General features: G+C 34.1%; 1 protein-coding gene across 1 annotated transcript; it reads left to right on the forward strand.

The window, feature by feature from the left end:
- On the forward strand, window positions 1-23,116 carry LOC104546831 (neural cell adhesion molecule 2-like; the record flags this gene model as incomplete). Its single annotated transcript, XM_010192326.1, has 2 exons — window positions 1-181; window positions 22,912-23,116. Coding segments are annotated over 2 exons (386 nt in total), but the record flags the coding sequence as incomplete, so codon positions are not given.
- Window positions 23,117-24,124: the final 1,008 nt, after the last annotated feature.

Raw genomic sequence — 24,124 nt, forward strand, 5'->3', positions numbered from 1 at the left:
AAAGATAAGGAAGACCAGTGGCTAGAGAAAAAGGTGCAGGGCAGTAGAGACCACATCATCTTAGAGCATCTTCAATGGACCATGGGTTACGAAGTACAAATTACAGCTGCCAACAGACTGGGTTATTCTGAACCAACATTGTATGAATTCAGCATGCCACCAAAGCCCAACATTATTACAGGTAAGTTAATTTTAGAATGTTTTCTCTCTATGAATTGTTTGCTACTCATAGTATGCTAATGTGTGTAGTTGAATATGAGGTAACTGAAGTCTTTAACTGACAAAGCCTGAGACCCCATACTCTGTTAGGACCAAAGACTGGATTCAAAGCTCTTAAATGGCACCTCGATTCCTACTTTTCTCTTAGTAATAGAGTCATTTGTAAGTACAGAACGAACACTGAATTTTCAACTCAGATGATAGAAGTTAACAAGAATTATAGTATTTAGGATACACCCACCTGCTATACATTTTTAAGTCACCTTGTGCTGCCTGTTTGTCTGTTGTAACCAACTTAATTGTTAGAATTCTTGACTTTGGTCCAACTCAAAATATCTCTACATATACTTCAAGATACACATGTAATAAGGGTATTTATTTTAGTGTCTGATGAGGTTAAGACTTCAAATAGTCTTGTCTAGATACTGTGTTACTGAGTCACCCTAACTTGGTGAGTGTACATCCTTCTATTAGACCTATTTACAAGCTTTGAAATATATAGAGATATTCATTCATATATTCATAATACATTCATTCATATATTCAAATATATATTAAAATATTCATATTTCTAAGTGTGTAAACAGGAAGCTTTGAATTTTTTTAAGGAAAACCACATAGCATTTACCAGTGAGTGTGTTTCAGTAACTAATTTATCAAGTTTTAATGCTTCCCAATGTGAAGTTATATTTTGATGTAACAAAGCAAAATTATCTCAATCATTATAAACCTAAAATATGATGGTAGTTTTAATTTCTACAAAGCAAATATTATGAGGAAGAGATTTCAAACTTTTAATCTCAATTATTACCTGGTATCTTTAATAATAAATTCCAAATTAGATCAGTGTCATCGTTACCATTTTAAAATCAGGTCCTAAGTCCTCTAACATAATACTTTCTCTATGCCACGTATTGAACTATTAGGGTGTTAGAATCAAATTAAAATCTTGCCAGATAAATATATTGGCCAATGTATTAAAACGTAAACCATATCAATACTTGTGTTTCAATCTGACCATCTTACTAGCATTGATGTAAGTAAAGTGTCAATGAGTTTGAATGATGAGTAATAGTCTACTGTGTAATCAGAAAAGTTTGAAATAACTGAGTAATTTTTTTCTGTCTATTACAAGTTTTCTACAAATATATTTTCAGGAAAGCTATCTTAAGATCTCTGTAATAATTTTTAATATTTCATAACAATTTATTGATATCAGAAGCACTGTTGCATTTATAGAAAGAGATAGGCATTTGTAATTCATTAATAGGTTCAGAACCAGTTCCAGTACCTGAAGGGGGCCTACAAGAAAGCTGGAGAGAGACTGTTTACAAGGCTGTGTAGTGATAGGATGAGGGGGAACGTCTTAAAAATATAGCAGAGTAGAATTAGATTGGACATTTGGAAGAAGTTCTTCACCATGAGGGTGGTGAAACACTGAAGCAGGTTGCCCAGAGAGGTGATGGAGGCCCCATCCCAGAAGACATTCAAGGTCAGGCTTGATGAGACTCTGAGCAACATGGCCTAGTTAAAGATGTCCCTGCTTACTGCAGGGAGGTTGGACTAGATGACCTTTAAAGGTCCCTTCCAACCCAACACATTCTACGATTCAATGATAAAAGTTTGGTTTATTCACTTGAATTGCAGTAGTGACAGTTGATTTGCATCTTAATTGAAATTCAGGGCCTCAATAGACCCTGTATACTTGTTTTTAAACAGATAGTGCCTTGTGATTTCAATAATTCAGAAATAAAATTTCAGTACATGATCGAAAAAGAAAAGGGTAAAAGAAATGTAAGAAAGCTTTTTGTCCTGAGGAAATACAAATATTTATCAAGTAGAAAAATAAAGAAAACCTTATTTAGGTAAATTGAAGGGATAAGCCATTTTTAAATTTTGTATATTTGAAAAGCAAATCTTACTTGTTTTGCAAGGCAATCTAACTTTAACCTGTTACAATTATTTAAAGTATTCCATATTATTGCCACAGCTGCTGTAACTCAGAGAAACATGATATGCCTGTGTAAATGATAATATAGATGGTCTCTAGACATTCAAGTAAAAGGCAGCTTAGCTAATTTAGTTTCAGCAGATACATAGAACATTTTTTCTCAGAACACAGTTTGATAGCTATTTTAGGGCTTTTAACTTTCAGTGCTCTTCCATAGCCTCTAAGTAGTTGTAAGAAGTCTGTTACACTATTTACACATCAGGCCTTCTTTATATGAATTATTGCGTTTATGATTGTGGAACGAATTCCTTTCCTTGACAATATTTTTGCAAAGCCTGAGAACTGTGAAATTCCCATCATAAGAATATTCTGTAGGTAATTTTTAAAAGTATGTCAACTAGAGAGAAACGTAGGTAGACTTTTGTATGAAATCTCCGTCAGCTATCCTGTGCTCACTTAACTTCTTTTGATGACTTGAGATTCCCTTCTTGATTATTCGTGTAATTATTACAGTAGTTTCTAAGACTCCTGAAGGTTTTCATCTTTATGCACCCAGATCTATGGCATTTCACCTCATCTGAGTCACAGAAATCACAGAATATTAGGAGTTGGAAGGGAACTTGAAAGATCATCCAGTCCAACCCCCTTGCCAGAGCAGGATCACCTAGAGTAGGTCACACAGGAACCTAGACTAGGACACACAGGTGACCAAAGTGTTTCTGTCTTGCTCTGAATACAGCTAAAAAGCAGAATATCTGTAGATCCATGTATGCAATCTCATGGATATTCCTTATCCCAAACTAATTTTGGGAACCCTTAAGTATCATGAAGTTTCACTATATCTGACATACTATTCTAGTGAAAATGTCTGCGAAAGAATGCAATTAATCAGAGAACTGGAGAGAGATGGAGGCAAGGATTCATTTGTTGTCCTTCAATTGGTGCTTACCAGGGAAATGGGAGTTGTCACAAGAAATAAAACTTTGGTTCTGAATCCTGTAGAAGGAGCTTGCTTATGCTTTCAACAGCCATTGGATATAAGGCAGAAGTAGTAATCCCTGAGGGCAGGGACTGGAAGCCAATACTCTACTTACATGAATACACAACTCCTGTGGGCACTGAGTCCACAACTTTTGCTTGCTATGTAAGTGTGATCAAGTACCAGCTCCTGGCTGGCAGTCAAATTCTATAATAACACAATATGATGATTACAGTCTTAGGTCTAGGAAGGAGCCTGTGGCTGCAAATTACTGTCTGGCATCAGTGAGGTGTATAAATGAGACTGACATTCCTTTAAATTTTCACATGGTTGACTGCAACAGCCTCCAACTATAGATCTACTTGATTTTGTAATTTCTGTTCCTAGGCCTATAACATGGTCTGCATTCACTGAATCACTCAAATTTGTGACAGTTTCTTAGAATTTGTAATCTTTGTAATAAAAGTTTCCTGGATTTCTGAAGGGTTTACCAATGGAACCTTGCACTGACTGAGAAATACTCATCAGACCAACTTCTTAAAACACTTTGTCCTGAAAAAATCTATGTGTAAATGTATTCCTGTATGTGTATATGTTTATACATCCATTGCTATGTATTGCTATTACTATACCTATGTATATATCATTTTACTTCCTACTTTTTTGAGTTATTTTTTGCAGCCAGCAATTCCATCTTTGTATTTCACTTTTACTTAGGCATGTGAGTGTGTATTTAAGAATCATGGTTTGAAGAAAGAGTGGCATAGTCTTAAATGTATTATTTTATGTGTTCCAATATCTCAGCAGGGACATTAGTTGGCAGTACTTGCAGGCAGGTGCAACTCTAATATCAGTGTGATTGCCTCTGAATGAAGTCTTTATCAGACTTTAGGTACTGATTTATATATTTTAGAAAATTTTGTTCTGGCTTCTCTATAGTGTTAATCTGCTTCTAATCCTATGAGAAAAAAGGGGATTCTCAAAGGAGCTGTGTGCCTTAGCTCTTAGCTCTTTATCAGTGTTAGGACAGCAAAGACTAATCTCTGCAGCCATAACAAACCCTCTGACTAGGTGTTACTGAGAAGAGCTGAACTCCATCAGCTCCCAGAGCCAACATTACAGCCCATTTGTATGTGTCCATTTACTCTTTCTCAGCTGGGCAGAGATAGAGATCCTGTCTTTGTACCATGCAGCTGGTACAAAAGTGTTCAAATCAGCTGTCATTCTGAACCATTTCTATTGCAACCTAGAACCACATTTACAGTTTTATATTAAATAAATCTCAAAAGAAGATGAAATGGAAAGCATTAAAAGAGGATACCTTCTGGAAGTGTTAGATATATTTTCAGAAATTAGTGGTGGAAGATCTATGCAGGTGCGTCTTCCAAAGGCTTTTATCCAGCCAGTGCTGTTTCTCTGGAAGGATATTAGATATATTAAAAATGGCTTCAAGTTGTGTTTAATCATAAACATTTTCTTCTTCATTATAGATTAATAACTTGGTGCAATAGTGGGAAAATGAGAAAAGCATTTGAAGATAAGAAGCCCTTAGACCTGTTTTTCTCACCTTGCAATATTGGTTGTTTTGGGCTTTTTAAACTTCCAGTACTGCATGAACTGTTGGAATATTTTTTTTGTTAACATCTCTGAAAAAGTTTTAATCCCTTGTGCATCTCATTTACTTTTTTTTCAATGCGTGTCTGTCACTGAATTTAAAATCATATAGTGATAGGCAAAGAGGGACTATCTAATTCATATTTTTTCTCATAATCATCAGTAGCAAAATGATAGTCTTCATGCCAAACATGATTTTTATCAGTAGTTTTTACAAAACAGTTTTAGGATCTCCAGTGGCATCAAAGTGAATGAAAAATAAAAATAGCTCATATCAATGCTACAGGTGTGTGTGTATATATAGATGTGTACTTGAATTTGTGTATGTAAATTTTATGATGCATTACATAGACAAAGTAGGGCTTTTTAACTATAAAGACAGTATTTTATTAGAATAGAAGCTAGGGTAATGAACTTTTTAATCCAGAGACAGAAAATGACTAAGTACAGAAAAATAGAAGTCTCCCTGATGCCCACAATTTTCTCACAGGGTAAGCCCTTTAATTTTGCTTTCAGTCAAGCAATTCATTGACTTTTTTTGGGTAGAAATAAATTCTATATGATCCCATTTGCATAGCTGGAGTAGATTTTTCTTCCTGTTACATCTTGCTGCCAAACAGCAGACTCTCTTGCTGCAGGTGCTCTCCTTGTCTCTCACATTCATTCAACCTTGACTCAAGTGCTGCAAGAGACTCCCTGGGGCACAGTCTCCTTTACTCTGAAAGGAAGCATAACCTCCATTTTCTCCAGAAGTTTGACTTGACCCTCTCCATGCATCGACTAAATGAAGCCAAAAAACAGCCTGCTTCATTCTTCTTCATTCTTGTTCTGTACTCCACCACAAAAGCACTCAACATTTGTTGACTTACCATAAGTATGCATAAACTTCCAATCTGAATAATTCTTGTGTACTTTCAAGCATTTTCCTTACATTTCAAGTCATTTCAGATCTGTTTGAAATTAGATTTTAGCTGATTGCAACCAAGCCTCGAGGTCAGGGTATCACATGAGAGTGTGCTGCTGTCATTACATTAGCCTTCCTTGCTGCAAGAGCACATTACTGGCTCATGTTCAACTTGCTGTCTACCAGGACTTCCACGTCCTCTTCTGCAAAGCCATTTTCCAGCTGAATGGCCCCCAGCCATATACTAGTGTCTGGGGTTGTTAGTCCCCAGGTACAGGACTTTGCACTTCCCCTTGTTGAACTTCATAAAGTTCCCATCAGCCCATTTCTCCAGCCTTTCGAGGTCCCACTGGATGGTAGTACAACCATCTGGTGTTTCAGCCACGCCTCTGAGATTTGTGTCATCAGCAAAGTTGCTAAGGGTATATACTCTGCCCCGTCTTCCAAATCCTTGATGATGTTGAACAGCATTGTATCCAGTATTGACCCCTGGGGTACACTGCTAGTCACTGGCCTCCAACCAGACTTCATGCTATTGATCAGCATGGTCATTCAGCCAGTTTTCATTTCCACCTCACTTTCTGCTTATCAAGCCCATATATTAACATCTTTTCTATGAGGATCTTATGGGAGACAGTGCCAAATGCCTTACTGATTTCATCACAGACAATATCCAGAGCTCTTCCTCAACCAAGCCAGTCATTTCATCATAGAAGGTTACCTGATGGTCAAGTGTGACTTTGCCTTTGTGAATCTGTGCTGACTACTTACGATGGAATTGTCCATGTGCCTGGAAACAGTTTCCAGGATTAGTTGCTCCATCACCTTCCCAGGAACTGAGGTGAGATTCACTGGCATATAAATCGCTGAGCCCCACTTCCTGCCTCTTCTAAAGACAGAAGTGACATTTGCTTCCACCCATCCTCAAGCACCTCTCCCAGTCTCCATGATAATTCAAAGGTTATTGAGAATGGCATTTCAATGACAGCTCACTCAGCACCTGTGGGCTTATCTCAGAGCCTGTGGACTTACTTCCTTTTTTTGTAGTCTTTGTCCACAGAAAAACTTAGAAAGGCTGCCAGTAGCTACTTGAGCCAGGACTAAAAGTCACTACTAGTGGCTTTTAAATTGCCTGTTATATCTCCAGAAAAAGACTGTAGATTCATATTATGTACTGATTCTTCAGGAATAAAATAACTATACATTCCTGTATTTCCTTTTTTAAAACAGATATTTGAAGAGAGAAGTAAATTTTTTTTGTATCTCAGTAAGGAAAATACTGTGTTAGAAATTTGCACACTTTTAACAACTGGAATAATTTGGGAAAGAATAGTTGTGACTTTCTCACCCTAGATCCTTGCACCTCCTTGGATAGCAACAATAAATTTAAACCAAGAAAGAAAAAGAAAAGCACAGAAGGAGTTTGAAGATATTTCCAAAGGCAAAATTTCTATTCCAAGTATCAGAAATTTTAAGACTGTAATGGGTACCTCTCTTGTACAACTTTGTGCATTACCCGATTCCTCAGTATGTATACAGATTTGACTAGTTAGAATTTTAGTTAAATCTAAAATGAACAAAATGCAGTAGTCAAAAAGGAAAGCCTTGAGAATGTTATTCTCTTTGCAGTTCTGATCATATTCCCAAGGCAAGGTAGTGCTTCAGCATTACCATTATGAAGTTTACCTGCATAAATTTGTTGTAGGCTGAAGGATATTATTATTATTATTCCAAAATCAGAACTTGAAAATGAAGAATTTTGTCAAACTTTTGTTCAGATCATAATTCTGAGCTAAAAGTGTAAAGCAAAGTCTTCAGCATGTATTGGTATATTGGAAGAAGGTTATTTTTTTTGTTTTATTTTCTGGAGTTCTGAAGAGGATAGAGAGAATAAATTAAGTTTATTTTTGACATCTCATGCTTTGAGAATAGGCATTTTTAAGAATCACACCAATCAGAAAAATTAATGTCCAAACCTTCAGAAATATTATAGTTGCCACAAATCTTATTTGCTTTTGTTTTGCAGACTAGTATTGAGTACTAGAATTTGCTGAGTAACTCATTTCTCATAAAATTCTGGAGAAATGAACATTGTTGTAAGTGATAGGACATGTTTTGCTGTAGGCTAAAAACAGCTGAGTTTGTTTAATTCCCTGCAAAGTCTAATCATTTTTACATGAAAAGGGATCAAAAGCACTTATTAAAACTGATAGAATTTATTTGATATGAATCAGAAAGAGAGACAAAAAGTCTTACACATTATTACCATCGGACTTGTTCATAGGAAGAAAAAAAATTGTCATCACATGTAATTCTTACAGTACAGCTGTCACAGAAATTAACTACCACTGAATACTAGAGAAGCAATACAAAATAATGCTAGAAGAAAAGCAAATAGTCAAAGAACTGCTCTGTATTCACAGAAATTCTGTTTCAAAAGGAATCAATTTTATTTTTACCTTGTGAATTTAAATTTGCCTATCTTTTTGAATGGTATGAGAAAAAAAGAAAATCATCATGTTGAATGTTGAAATGCAAAGCCACACTTTGCAAGTATGGTATTCTTATTCACCTAGAATGTTTGTTATAAGTAATTACTAGCATTATGTTGCTTTTTTATTAAAAGAACCCTAAGTGACAACTAGATTAAATTGTTAGACGTATTCTCTAAAAATATCTAAAAACTGTGTTACTAAAATAACTGTGGAAGTTCAATGTGTCGAAACTGATGGGTTTTTTTGCTATGAATACAAGTACGAAACTATTTAAGTCTTAATAAAAAGAACCTGTTGTGAATTTTGGACAGCTTCAACAGTCATAATTTCTTTTAAAATGTGTATAATTGAAAACACTAGAGTAGAAATATGTGTGAGGATGAAGTAAAGTTCATGATAGCTCTTAGTTTATTTATATTGCTGTCTTTTCCACTTGATAGTTACCGACACTCAGCTGTATGTTAGTGCAAGAACAGGGACATTTGTGTTACAAGAGGATAATGCGTTGATTAAACATTCTGTGTCCACATCCCAAAGGCTAGTTTTCCACAAAAACATATTCATAAAACAGCAGCTCTGTGATTTAAGCTAAATGTGAGGTTCATTGCAAAAAACCTGAAAATACTCAAATCCTTCACTTCAGTGGTTACTGTTTCATCCACACTTTAATAATAATTTGATGTTTCTATTAGAGTAATGTATTTCAAGTAATTGTCTTTGTCACAGTGTAAATATTAAATTAATTTTTTTTCTTTTTTCTTTCCCACTTCCCACTGTTAATTTTTTCCTTTTGATACTTTATTTTTCATATTTTATCAACTTTTTCACTTTTTTCTCATATTTACGTTTTTTTTCACACTCTTGATTTTCTGTAACAATTCTTAACCACACAGATAGATGCTGTGAATCTACTAGACATGAAAATGGAGGCCAGTCCTTGCAGCTGAATGCTGCAGGTTTCTCTTTCATTGTAGTCATAAGTTTCTGGTGCATGTTTTGATGCTTTTGATAAAGCAAGCAGTGTGTTTTCTTCCTTTGCCTCTTAATTTTATATTTACAGAAAAATAAACACAGACCTGTATAAAAAGTTGTACTTTTCTATAGCTCTTATAAAGTTTCCATTCATAGTTAAGATCCTACATAGTGTAATTATTTCAGTCTGTGCATGCAAACTTTTTCGTCTGGCCTTTTGGAAACTTGTAAGTTCAGTGACAGATTCAACAGATGATACTTGGCTCTTCTCTCTGACAGAAGTTGGAGAATGTGACTTACTGAATTTGATCAATGTAATTTGATTTTATGTTCTCAACTATATTTTGATTGTAATAAATCTATGCACAGACCTTACCATTGCAAGTCTCATGGTTTTCCAGATGCACCATCAATTGGTCTTTCATGAGAACATTTTGAATTTCACAGTTATGCTTATACTAAATATTTCCATGATGTACTTAAAACTTTATGTTTAATATAGACATGTTTCGTACATCCACATTTTTGTGGATTTTATCAAATATTTCTTCCCTAATTTATAATCTATTAATTACTTTAGATCATAGTATTTAAGTTGATTTATTTATCTGTGATTCTCTGCAGCTATGTCTTGGCATATAAAATAGGTCCCTGCTACCAAACTCACTTTTTGTGACTGCAACAGTGCCACATTCCATTTGATGGTATTGGTTGGACTTGAAGATCCAGGGAGCTCAATTTTGACTTTTAGTAAAAATGGGAAAAGTAGTTTTTCCCATTTTACATGTTAAAAGAATGGCTTATAAACTCTGCAACTTGAACAATATATACAAATCCTGAGAAAAACGTTCATTTAGTAGGACTCCACATAGACATTTTACTGCATATATTTGATTTTAGAATGTATGTAGTTGACTGAGTTTATAGTTGATTCATCTCCTGCATACAGAATAGCCCAAGAATTCAATGGACTTCAGAGCTAAGGCAGAATTAAATATCTATTTTAAGATACTTGCCTTCAAATTTTTACTAACCACAACAAAGATAATAAATTAACAGTATATATTGATTTTTTTTCTCCATTATTATTAGTTTCTTCTGGGATTTAGTACTATTATAACTTTGAAATTATTTGGTCAAATTTAAGTTTTTATGTATCTTCACCACTGTATATTCTTATTTCTTAGAAATAGTGATCAAGATCAGTTTTGCCAAATTGAACTTATTCTTTTATATCTTTATTTTAAAACATCATCAATAAAACCTCTTCTCATCTAAACCAAATAGCAATCAATTTAGAAAACTAGCTTATGTCGCAAGTAAGATGTGATGTGCATTCTTCAGAATGCATGTGTGTAAATTTGAAGACTTAATTTATTGACAGAAATACCTTTTTAAAAAATGTACGTATTTAATATAATGAAGTAGCTGGGATTCAAGCAAACACCATTCTAAAAGTATTGCCTTCAATGCAATCTGTAGAAAATCTCTCACTGTGTCAAGTGGGGCCACTATTTGATCCACAGCCCTTGCCACTAAGTTCTATCACTTTAACCTAATGCCATGCCATTAATTTGAACTGAATTAGACTGACGTGTCTGGCATAGTAGGGTGAAGAAATAGGCCTTCTATTTTAATTTTTTAGGAGTAGAAACTTTGGGTTTCTGGACAGAGTCAGTTGGGTGAAAACCTGTTTTTCCATGCACAAATGATGTGAATAATACGCATTGACTTGGTCATTTAGTTTTGTAGGTGTTATTCTTATAAAAATAGTTTTTGTTTAATGCTTAACTGTTTGTTGAACCTACAGACAACAATTAATGAAGGGTAGAGTTCTTAACATTAAGCTATCTTTTTTAGATGAAACTTTTCTCTTTAGCTGTGATATGGAGGATATGGAACTGCTAGATGCACATAACAGTTATCAAAATCTTTCAGGTGTGAGAACACATTTTTAATTGAGTATAACTCTGACAAGTGCTATTGCTTTTGTAAATTTTTTTTAGGGGAGGTATCAACCTTGGGCAGAAACTATTGCAAGAGGCTTTATTTTTTCTAACCATTTCTAAAATGTAGATAGTTCAAATGTTTGCTGTTGTCATTATTGTCAGGTTTTTTTCCCTGTACTAGCAAAACAAAAAAACTGCAAGTACATCTCTACTTATGATCAGAGAACTGACATTTGGCTAATATGTAGTAAGTAGATGCTCCTTGTATTCCCACGGGGAAAAAAAAAAGGTCTGCCTAAGTCTGGCCTGATTGGAAGCCTCTGAAAATCTCAGTTCACAACTGGTCAACAGTGAATTATTTGATCTCCACCGAATGTGCTTCAGCACAAGCCCAACATGATCTGCTCACAGGAGCACTTTCTCAGTTTCCAGGAGCACAGTGGTGCACAAACACTGTGGCTCCTTGTTGAACCAGGGGAGCAGGAAATTCTTTGGAAATGCTGTTGTCTGCAGTCACGTTCCCTCTGCATTCTGATCCCATTTTAAGATAGGGACTGAATGCATATAAGGAAACAGAATTTTCTCTTGTGGACACAATACAGTGCTGTTCTGAATAATGAAGAAAACCAAATTGCGGGTACAATCACTAGTGAGCACCTGCCACTGGATTAAAAGGTCTTGAGTAAAACTTAGATGGTCTCATAGAGTGAAACATAAAATCGGAGCTCATTAAGGCTGCACAGACAGTTTGATTTTTGCATTTCTTTATTTTGCAGCATTTCCCTAATTTCCTAAAATTTGAAATCTTAAAGCTGTTCTACTAAACATTTTATTGTATATTCTACCTGTCATATACTTATCTCTGTTCTTGCTTTTTTTAATAAAGCAAGACAGGCTACTACAGGTGTGTATAAAAGTGGAAAATGGAAAATTCCTAAATAATTTTCCTACTCTGGATAAAAATTTGAAGTACTCTTTACCAGTTATAAATTTATTATCTTACCAAGTCATTCTGGCATTGCAGATGGGCATATAAGAAGACAATATTGGAATTAGGGCACAGAGAGAGATTGACTGTGAACTCTCCAAACATACTGTGAAAGACCTGATGAAAATACTTGAGAAATTTTAGAAACTAAATATACATTATAAATGACAAGTTGGCTTTTATCCTCAGTGTCACAATGTCAGTGCTCCAGTTTATGTTCTTCTGCGTTATTAATTTTGAGTTTATCAGGTGCTTTGAATATGATGCTTTTCTCTTGGCCCTACCCTTCCCATCAAAGTCCAAAGAGGATGAGTTAAGTCAGAATTATAGGGATTCTGTGATAGCAGAGCCAGGCAGTTCTGGGCAGTGTCCCAAAAACCTGTGTAATGAGAATGAAAAAGAGGAAGAGAATAATGTCCTTGAGTTGTCATGTATCTCCTGCGATGACTAACTTACACAGTTTTGTTTTCATTTCTCTTTAAGAATGTTTCATTATTCTGTCTTTAAAAACAATGAGAATGAGAGTATTTTACAATATTTTTTACAGTCTGTAGGAAGATACAGACATTTAAAATCTTGTCTTCCTACATGTGAGAATGAGGAAAAAGTGGAAAAGATACATTTGCAAATTAAATTATAATTGGTAGGTATACACAGAACAGCTTTAAAATTGTAGTTTGATCTGTATTAAAATGATAAATATGTCTTCACAAATGGAATTTAATATTCTGCTGTCATCAGTACTTAAATGTTAGATAAGTAAATTTGTTTCTTTAAATGAAGTAATTGTAAAAGGGATTTTAGGTCTTATGATTGACACTGTAAAATATTACTGTTTTTTCAAGATTGTCACATTGTTTTGTAAATGCTACTATTCAACTGACTGTAAGACTGAAGTCCTAAGATATTCTACATTGAAGTTATGCCTTAAATCCAAATTGATGGCAAAGAAACTTAAAAAGTATAATGATTATTCTGTGATATAGTAGTGTATCTCTAAGGAACAGTATTTTTAAAATGTTTTGACTTAAAACCTTTTGAGTCTAAGACTGGCTTCTTTCCTAATCAGATTTTACTTTTTGCCTTTCTTGTTTCCAGATTTTTGACAAGTTCCTAACATTTAAAAATTAGTCATTAATCAAAATATTTAACATAATACAACTTCAAATGTGATTCTTCATTTATTACAGTAGGGTTATTAGAATATAAGTTGCTGTCTAGCTAGAGAGGAAAAATATTACCTAGAAAAAGACACATATACTGCATGCATTGGAAATAAAATATATCCATCTGTGGGGTTTTGTGAGGTGTACAAAACATACTATTACCAAGCAACAAAATAACATTACATTTAATGTTGTGATGAACGTATAAGTCCAAGCACTGATGCAAAAAAATATAATGTGCATATGAAAAATAGATATTTAAAAGATAAACAGATATAGTGGTTTAATTAAATAAGTAACTGTATGACCAATAGTCAGTTAGATTCCTAGACCTTACTATGTATTATCTTTCCAGCATGCAAACCTCATTCACTAAATTTAATAGCTCCACTCATATATGTATGCAAATGTAAAGTGAACTAATTAAGCCTAACAAAACAATTTTATTCTTTTAAGAGGTCTTGGAGACTCGTATGCAATTTGTGATTGTGCTAGCAGTCTTCAATCTTCTATCCATTGTCCAGTATGTTGATGATTTCTAATTGCTCATTTTTTCAAGGTTTTTAGGAAAAAACTCTTACCTTTAGGAAGCAGTTTAAACAGTATCAAGACAGATGTAGCTTCTGAGGTCTGTAATGACATTGCTGAAATTTTTGCTATATCCGGAGCTCATTTGAACTTATCATATTGTACTTCATCCATCTCATTTCTTCAGGCATGTAAGGAATCTTCAGTTTTCCTTTGGTACGCATTTATCAGGCTTAATGTGTAAGTGGTAGAAACTCAAAGGGAAAATCCTATTCCTTGTAATGCCAATTACAATATCCTAATAAAGCCAGTGGTGTCTAATACCAAGTGCAGAGAATCTACAAACTTTGCCTGTTTAGAAACAGTATGGAAGCTATATGCACAAGAGCTGTGTTAAGTTCAAATGTTTAGATCAAGCGACTGAGGTAGGAATATCAATTTTTATTCATTTTTATATGCTCTCAAGTCCCGAGAAACTGTAGTAGCAGTTCTTGGCACCATAGTCCCATTATATTGTGTGATATTCTTATTAATAGTTCTGAATATTTATTTTATGTTTAACATTTTTGTAGAGAAAAATTTCTAGTGAATGTGTTATTTTCATATCTTTTTAATTATAATACATGTTAAGTGAGCTGTAAAATAAACAAAGTAAGTCTTACTGGGTGTAAATTCCCAACAGAATTACATTTGAAAATATACTAAATATACTAAAATACTACGATATACCAAAATGTACTAAAAACTACTTCTGTGCAAGCACTGCAGTTTCTTTAAGTTTCTGTTTTCAAAAACAATATGAAAGGCAAGAAAAAAATCTGAATTTAAAGTAGTTTGTTTTAATTTGTGAAACAAACATTTTTTGTCATATTGTTCCTATTTTGCTACCATTTTGCTCCACTGATTTCTTAAATGCATGCAGTACTTGCTGTCATTTCTCTGCTTTCTCCCTGAAGAATGTGTGCATAATGTAAATGTAATGTTCCTCAGCATCTTCCCAAATGCAGTGTCAAGGAATATATGTAACTTTGTGTCTTTCATCAGTTGTTCAAAGTTCATTTTATTTTCTGCAACTTCTGTCTTCATTTTTATAATAAAGAAAACTGACTTAAAACATTTGTATCTGTATTTTCTTTATTACTGATAAACGCTGTTTTTCTTGTGTTATCTACATTATTTATTTTATAACTGAAGAGATTTTTTAACATTGCATAAGTATTTTTATTTCAATGGTAAAACTCAGTGTTGTATCCAATAGTGAATATTAATGAAAAATTTTATTATTATATTATTAAAAAATAACCAAACCAAACAAACAAAAGCACAAAACAAAAAGTATCATTAAAATTATAATTCCCCAGTTTTTAGTTTAGGCATATTAGGTAGCTGCTGTGCTACTCCACTAATGGGGCAAGTTAGTGAAATGTCTATATAAATGCACAGCCTGAACACTTGATCCATACTGATTTAATCTGCCTGCTTGAAACAGTTGTATCCCAAAAGGCAGTTGTTTCATGCTAGGAGAAACTATGTTGGTACACAATACCTTCACAGCAAGTACAACTCTGCTGACTCTTGCAGTTGTACCAGTGTAACTATTGCAAGTAAAAACATGCACCATATACTGGCAGCACTCATAATAGTAAACTTCTCTTTTTCTAAGTAATGCTGTAAAATAATTATACATTTTAAATATTATTCCAAGTAATATTTCTCAATATTGTTGTGTTTGCATTTACTTATGTCTTAAAGAGCTAAAAGAAAGCTCTGTCAAGCCTGGATATTTTGTCAATTCTAATACAATCCCAAGACAGTGGACTTTTTTTCAGATCTCCTGACTACAGTACTGTCATCCAGTGTAAACATGCAAAAATCTCTCAGCCCATTGTGGTGTGTGTGTATGGTGTGATTCTGAATTCTCCCAAGTAATGCAATTAAAATAATTTAACCTTTTGTGTAATAGCAGTACTGAAACCACACATAAGTGAATGATTTCAATACCCCTGTCAGTCTCAATTAATATTCATGGATACTTAGAAATTCCTCTGAGAGACATGTTCAGTAAATCTGCTATCAGTTTGAATGGAGGATCCTGGGACACATTTCCCCAAAGCCTTCTAAAACCTGGGTGCAGAGCTGATGCCACAAACTCCACAAAGCTGCCATCCTTACACAGCCTCTCCTGCCTTGATGCTGGGGTGTCTCTGCCCTTCCTGTTAGTTGTTCCTTGTCAAAAACAAAGAAAAAAACCATTGCTTTTTAGGACATGTAAAGTGTTGGGGATTTTCTTCACTTTCTGCCTCAGAAATACTGGAAAAAGTGTATTGATCAGCTGCCTGAATTGTGAAGCAGCTCATCCTGGAAGTGTATTTCCTCCCTTGGCCTTGCGTGGCTGCTGCTTCCACAGACAGAATGAGGACTTCTGCCCGGCTTTCTCTGGGACTTGCCATAGAAGTAGGCAATGGTAAAAAAATGCTCTTTATTATGCTGACGGAGTAAATACATGAAAAAAGAGGCTGTAGCTACCTGATAACTCTTTTGGACACCTTAGATATGCTTCTGAGATTGCTTGGAGATCAATCTCTTCTGGAGAGAATAGCTCACATCTCCTAAAATAAACCTGGTGGCACCACATACTCTCTTGACTCTGAATGCTCATCCCTCCAGTGCATCATTGTCTATGGTGTGCAGCCTCTTGTCTATTGCTCCTATTGCTGCCAGTGAAACTATTGAAACTCCATTGTAATCAGGCTCAGGTTTCATTAGAGATGTAGACAATGAAGATATGTAATTTGTGGGTAAAAGGAAGTTAAAGGAAGCCTTCTTTTTAGTTAGTTTGTTACAACAATAATGCTCTCTTATTTTTCAAAGCTGTGTGTCAAGCATATCTGTCAGAACATATTACTCAGTCATGCAGTACAGAGCACATATCCTTGCATGCTTGTACACTGCCCTTCAGCAGTATCTGTTCTAGCAGAAAGTTGTAGGAAAAATCACTAAGGAAGAAAAAACATTAAAATTAATGTTGATTATAGCCTTGTTAGCGTCTTTTTGTATTAAGGAATGGAATCGAAAAGAATATTCCTTGCCGTCATGGTGTCTTTTGCACCATATCGTTCCCTAGTAAATGTTTGCACAGAATCATATTTTTTTAGAGTTGATGCTGCAAGAGTATTGTTTTTTTTTTAATTTCATTTGAAGGTAAACATGTAGCTGCTGGGCACTTACCTGTCTCAAAAGCCAAGTTTTATTGTTCTAAATTGCTAAAAGCAGCTCATGCAGCTGTGGCTGTGGCAGCCAAATTATTGGAGCTTGTCTAGCTAGGAGAGGAATCATTGGTTGGTTGCTACTTTTTGATTCTGATTATTTTTATCTCAGTAAGGCACAGGAGTGCATAGTAATAGAATGCTCTTATACCAAGATAAGAAATGGTTCCTCTTCCACCATCGTACCATTGTCACTAAAAAAGCTGGGTATATGCTAATAGCATGCTACCCAAGACAGAATTCACTCTGGGTACCTGTAACTTGAGATTTCTTGGGTGCCACACAGTTCTTGCATCTCGATCTCGCACAACAAAGGAGCTGGACAACACAACAGCTCTGTTTAAACCCCTCTTGGACATGTCCTGTAGGAAAATGACTAATGAAGATGTTTTGACAGGCAGTGGCAAAGTTATGCAAGTCCCACAATTTATATATATATCCATTTTTCAACAAAAGAAAATTCAAAGCATTAAAGACAGTGAAATATAAGTATCAGACACAATTATTTTTAAACAAGGAATTACTTTTTTTTAGCTGCTACCAAATGAGTAATTATTTCTTCTTATTATGTACAAACTTTAATGCAATTTTATCCCCTAAAAGAAAGATTAAAAAAATAAATTCAAAATTTCAAAGCATCTGGAACCAAATGAGTAATTGCAATGATTGAAGCGAGGAACCATCCTTTGGGTATTTTCGATATCCTGCCTCCCACACACACCTCATGGTACTTGTATGCATTTTTGTATATAGGGTGGAACTATATTATAGATGCATTTTACCTGTCTGGAATTCTATATATCTCGTAAATCCTTTGGTGTTACTGTTGTAGTTTTTCTCATTGTGTGCTTTTTGTTTGGATGTGTATCCTCCTTTTATCCGCCTCTTCAGATTTTAGCTTGGCAGTGCTTGTTCTAGGAATGGCCTTGGCCTTCCACTCTTACAATATTAACTAGTAGAAAACTCGTGTATGGTTTTGATACTACATTATGATTGTTTGGATGCCCATCAGTGGATACTAATTTTTAAAAATCTATGTTTTGTCTCTTTTTAGGGTTTTGAATAGGTATATAAATCTTGTAAGCCTTTGATTCTAAGAAATGCTCCAGATCAGATATATATTCAAAGACAACGTTCATAGGCAGTGCAGAAATAACCATCATGGTTTGACAGACTTTATAAGAGTCAATACATTGGGGCAGTTAAAGAAGATGATAAGCAATGCATGCTTATTTTCTGCTACTACCCAGTGCAGCACTTTTAAATTTATCCTCTAGCTCGTAATTTTCAACTACTTCAGCTCAATAGCAGTTCCTACTTTAGCTTCAGACTTTCCAGACGGAACAAACTTATACATAATATCCCTGCACAGTCATTCACACCCATTCAAATATAGCTGCCAAGTGCTACTCTATAATCATAGGAAAGTGTTTGATATCATTGGGGTTTTTTCCTTAAAAATGTAAATGATTGTAAAAGGTTAAGGACTATGTAGAATCATCTGTCATTCATCTTTCATTTAATACATGCCTGCTGAGGAGGAGAGGAAGGGAAGAAAGACACAATAACGTGCGGAGTTCCTTTTTTTTCAACAAAACTTAGCATCACTGATTCGTTGAGGTTGGAAAGGACCTCTGGAGGTCATCTTGTCCTAAACCTCTTCTCAAACAGAGTACTTTTTATAACACTTGCACTTATTATTTTGTTGTACCAGCACTTGAGTATATACAATATGATTCTGTAAAAGTAGAGAGAAATTCTGTCAGATTGAAGGACATACATTCATATAACATCAGTCTGATTATATTAAGGTTATATATTAAGTTCCTATCTCTTTGTGCAGAAGCAATAGCTTTAATTTTCTGTGCACAAAGTGTACCCATACACTTTGTGTACATATGTAGATGGTGACTCTTTCTGTAGACCTGCTTCCCTTTAGAGTATCTGATACAGACTCCTTAACCGAATTCACTCTGAATTTACATCTGAGGGTCCATAAAATGTATCTTTTGAGTTTGTTCTCTTCACTGGAAAACTCTATTTTACTTGCCTAAGCTCTTGGTTGCTCTTTACCATTATTCAAATAATGTTTTGTGCAAAAATGTTCAATTATTTTACTAGAAGTTAAAAATACAACTTACTGAATAAGTGAGATCTTGAAAATTGCCAGTACTTTACACAACATTTATAGAAACTTGCTTAAATTTTTTTATTGCATTTCTGAAATTTTTATAATCTTATTTCCATAAGTATTCCTTGATAAGCACTTATTTGAGGAAATGGATGAATGAAGTGATTTTGTTTAAAGTTGGCAGTTTCCTTTATTATCGTGGCAAGGTGCATCATATTATTTATGCCACAGTTTATATAACAAAAAGCATATTATTTTAAATTGAGCACATTTTTGAAAAATTACAATTAAAACTCATTCAGAACTATATAATTTACACTTTATTTTCCATGCAGTGTTTTGAAAGGCTCCACTATGATTAGATTACTAAGACAGGTACACAATAAACCTTTTCACAATTGTGTTAAGAACTGATCCTCTCACATTAACAATGAATTTTTATTATTTAAGATAATTGTGTTTTCAACTAGAAAAAGAAGATATATAATGTATAAATACTTTATTGTTGTACAGCACAAAGTGGAACTTTTATTTTGAGTCCATTTGGTATGTTCTGGAACACTGTAAAAAAAATACTGCTGCTTATAATGTATTTTTTTGTATTGCTTAAGAATTGACACAGTAAAGTTAATCCAAATTTAATTTAGGGCAAAACTTTTTGATACCAAAGGTGTTTTTCAAAGTTGGTTGAAAGTCTATATGTAGTATGACATACATTTCATCTAGTCACTGAATTAGTACTTCTATTGATGTCATCAGATATAAAGAAAAAATTTCACATTGTTTTGATACAATTGCTGAATTAAGATATCATTTTTGAAAGCACTCAGGACTGGCCTAAGTCTGCTTTAATAGCAATTGACGTTAGTTTGACCAGTACAAAGTCCCAGTTATTTAAGGAAAAAACAGAATTAAGCCAAAGATGAACTTTTAAAATATTAATTTTAAATATTTTCATTTATATTAAAAATAAATCATAACACGGACACTTTTAAAACACAAGTCAGTCCAATTTCTGCCTGTCTTTAGAAGAAAGTACATAAAGAGCCTAAGACAGACAAGAAAGCTGATGACAGCCATGCTCCTCATCCCACTACAGCATGTGGCTGCATTCCTGTCACTTTTTGGCATGTGGGAGATAGAGAGAAATGTTGGAAGAGTATTGGTAATAATAAGAAATCAGACTTTCAAATATTGTGAAACAAAAACTGTATGAATAAATAGGCTACAAGTAGTAAAAATAGGGGACAAGAAGAGCAGAAGTAAGCATGAGGAATGCTAAATGAAAGGGAAATTATCAATGACAGAGAAGAATGTGTAATAGTCAAATACTTAGGTCTCAGATGTCTCACCAATACCAAGAAGATTAAAAATGAAAAATAAAGTCTTCCCCACAGCTATAACACATTAATATGAATATTATTGTACAAAGGAGCAATATTGTTACGATAAACATTTCCTTCACTTGCCAATGAAAATATTGTGTAGGCTTTTTTGTTATTGAAACATCTGGGGGGTGAAGCTTGCCATATCACAGTGTTCCAGTTACACTCAAAGTGTTCTTTACATCAGTGAAAAATGTGTCTCCCAACGAAATCCAAATGTATCTCCCAAACAATCCAAAATATTCAACAGCAACAAAATGATCCCAAATCTCTCTAAAAATATGAATTAAAAGCTCTTAATTTTTCTCCTCCACAGTTTTATTTAGTGGTTAATAAAGCTTTTCAATAAACTGGAATTAAATATTTATATCTTCCTGACAGTTTCAATTAATAAACACAAATGACTGAAGTTTAGAAAGGAATTCATCAAATAAATTGGTGGATGTGTGGATAAAGTAAGTTTTGGAAGATGTATCGGAAATTATACTGGCAATATTTAACTAGGAATGTTTATATTAAAAAGAAAGGAAAGAAAATTAATGCATGTGAGATGTCAACTTCCAACATTGCTGAAAGGCAATGCATAAGTAATACATCATTATATTACTGCACTATTATTTTTATTTATTTAGTGTTTCTTAAGTCTTTCTGAATAAAGGAAAATAACTTGGGAGTAATATCTGTCTGTTTATCTGCCTATCCATCCAAGTATATATATACACTGAATTCTGACTTATTACTTTATTTGCTAACATTCTGAAGAACAGTTCTATAATGAAACAACTCATACAACAGGCAATTAAATTGATTGTATAAGGACTAAAATGTTCCCTTGCCTTTGAAAAAAGTTTTTACTTTTCCATTTAAGAGTTCTATCACATAGACTAACAAAGTGCATATTTCTGTCAGTATGTATAGATGCAGAAGTCCTCAAGAAAATAATTTTCAAATTATATTTGAATAGGCAAATACCTAATTTCTTAGAAATTCGTTAAGGAGAAATAAGAAAGCTTAAATCATATTCTTAATCTGACAACAGTTCAAAGTGTATCATGAAGGTGGAAGAGAAAGACAAAGCAGATGATAGGAGTAGCCCCATTAAAACATTTATATTACACTAAATTATATTATGTTCTGGTGTCTGTTAAAACAATATTCAAGTAATCTACTGTCAGAAAAATCTTGCTCTTATTTTGGCAACAGGCATAGATACAGCTGCAAATGGAAATGTACCACTGCACTGCTGACTCATGCATCAGTCCAAAGCATGGTAATGCTAAGTAAGCAATGCTGATGTGCAACACCAATGTGCAAAAAATCCAGTTCCACTCCCCTGTGGAGTTTGCTTAGGATGTAGCATCACACCAGGCAATTGTCAGTAGCAAATTTCTGCGCCAGACTGACACCTTCTTTAACTAGCTGGGTGCATGAACCATTACTAAAGTGTTTTGTTTTGGTTTGTTTTTTCCCTAGCTTATTGATCAGATACATGTCCTCTCTATAAGGTTCATGTGAATTCACAAACACAATAGTTGTTGTTCTCAGAATCACAGGATTCAAAACTGTCTGTAAGATTTTTGTCTATTATGGACCCATGAACTGAGTCAAAACATTAAAATATTTTTTCCGAGATTTTTAATGAAGTAAGATTAGCTAAGCAAAAGCTTTCATAATACATATACAGAAAGCAAGATCAGATTTTGAATATGTTTATTTTGAAGTCTATGAATGTATTTTCATGGTACAACATGGTACTATACAAAATGAGATCCTAACCCTATAATGATTAAATAATATGCATAGTTTTCCTCATACTAATTTATTTAAGACTAGGTGTATGCAAGTGTTTGCAGAGTTAATAGCTTGAACTAAATTATTTTGAGAGTTTTTTCATTTTACTTTAATTCAACAAATGACTTACACTGTTTTACCACTCTCTTAAAGCTTTCAGTAATTCTGCTTAGCACCACTAATTAATTATATTTTAAATGTGGAAAATAACAACTTATATAAAAGATTATCATACTGAAATATTGAAATGTTTTTCTTAGGTTACCTACAGATATTCTCAGTGATGGGATTTTAAGATGTGATGTTATCTGTTATTTAATAGTGTAATTTATGCTCTGTGACTATATTGGAATTTTGGCAATGGGAAAATACTATATAGAAAAGATATTTTGTGATTTTTTTTTAATCAGGTTGTATACATGCTCAATCTTCAAGACCGTTTATTTGTGTTAGTGTCAGAATGGTTCATTTCTAAACATCCTTTATCATCCTGGCCTATTTCTTGAAATCTTTAGAAAGTACTATTCCTTGGGATGAATTTTATTAATAAATTTTAATTTTCTTTCTTTCAAGACACTCTTTTTAATGGTCTTGGACTTGGTGCTGTCATTGGCCTGGGAGTGGCAGCCCTTTTGTTAATCCTGGTTGTGACTGATGTTAGCTGCTTCTTTGTACGACAATGTGGGTTGTTAATGTGCATCACCAGGAGGATCTGTGGGAAAAAGAGTGGTTCAAGTGGAAAAAGTAAAGAACTGGAAGAAGGAAAGGCTGCATACTTGTGAGTATTGATCCCATATTTTGGAAATGTCACTAGAATAAAAAGTTGTCTGTCCAACTTATATTAACTTATATTAACTTATATTAACTTTTAACTTCTTGAGGTATGGCAAAGTAAATTAATACAGTGTTTTTATTACTTGGAAAAGTATCCACCTGAAATGTATAGAACTGCTTGTGTTCACTTTCCCTTAAATGAAAAATGGACACAAAAAAGACATTTGCCATACCTCACTGTAAGATGGCCTCGTTGTGCAACTTGACACAAAGGAAATCAACTGTAATTCAGTAATAGCACATCTGTGCTCCATGAGAAACAGGTACCAGGTCATTGTAACTCCATTTCTACTAATCCACCTTTGAGCTGCTAATACCCAAAACTTCAGCATATGGTTATAGCAGTGCCAGTAAATCTGAGAGTAAAGGACATAGTATTATGGAAAATCCATGAGAGAGTTTTTCTTTTCATATATAGCACTTGATGGAAAATCTTGTTTCTTGCCCATTAACTTTAGGAATAAAAAGTATTGTTGATTTTTAGAAGTAGGAGTGCTGAGTTGGATATGGGTGAGATACTGGTTAGCGTGATTGTTCTTCATAGTGAGTTAATGATTACTAAATATAATTGGGGAAAAACCAATTCTGATTTTCACAAATACTCTTGTATTTGGATAATTGGCTATACTGACAATGATAGTCACTATTTCATCAGACAAATGAACTCACAGACCCACAAAATCACAAAATATTAGGAGATGGAAGGGACCTCGAAAGATCATCTAGTCCAACCCCCCTGCCAGAGCAGGATCACCTAGACTAGGTCACAAGCAAACGTGTCCAGGAGGGTTTTGAATGTCTCCAGAGAAGGAGACTCCACAACCTTTCTGGGCAGCCTGCTCCAGTGCTCTGTCACCCTTACAGTAAAGGAGTTTTTCCTCATGTTCACGTGGAACTTCCTATGCTCCAGCTTGCTCCCAGTGCCCCCTGTCCTATCATTTGACATCAGAGA

This window comes from Mesitornis unicolor, unplaced genomic scaffold, assembly GCF_000695765.1.
Source record: "Mesitornis unicolor isolate BGI_N332 unplaced genomic scaffold, ASM69576v1 scaffold7899, whole genome shotgun sequence".
NCBI lineage: Eukaryota > Metazoa > Chordata > Aves > Mesitornithiformes > Mesitornithidae > Mesitornis > Mesitornis unicolor.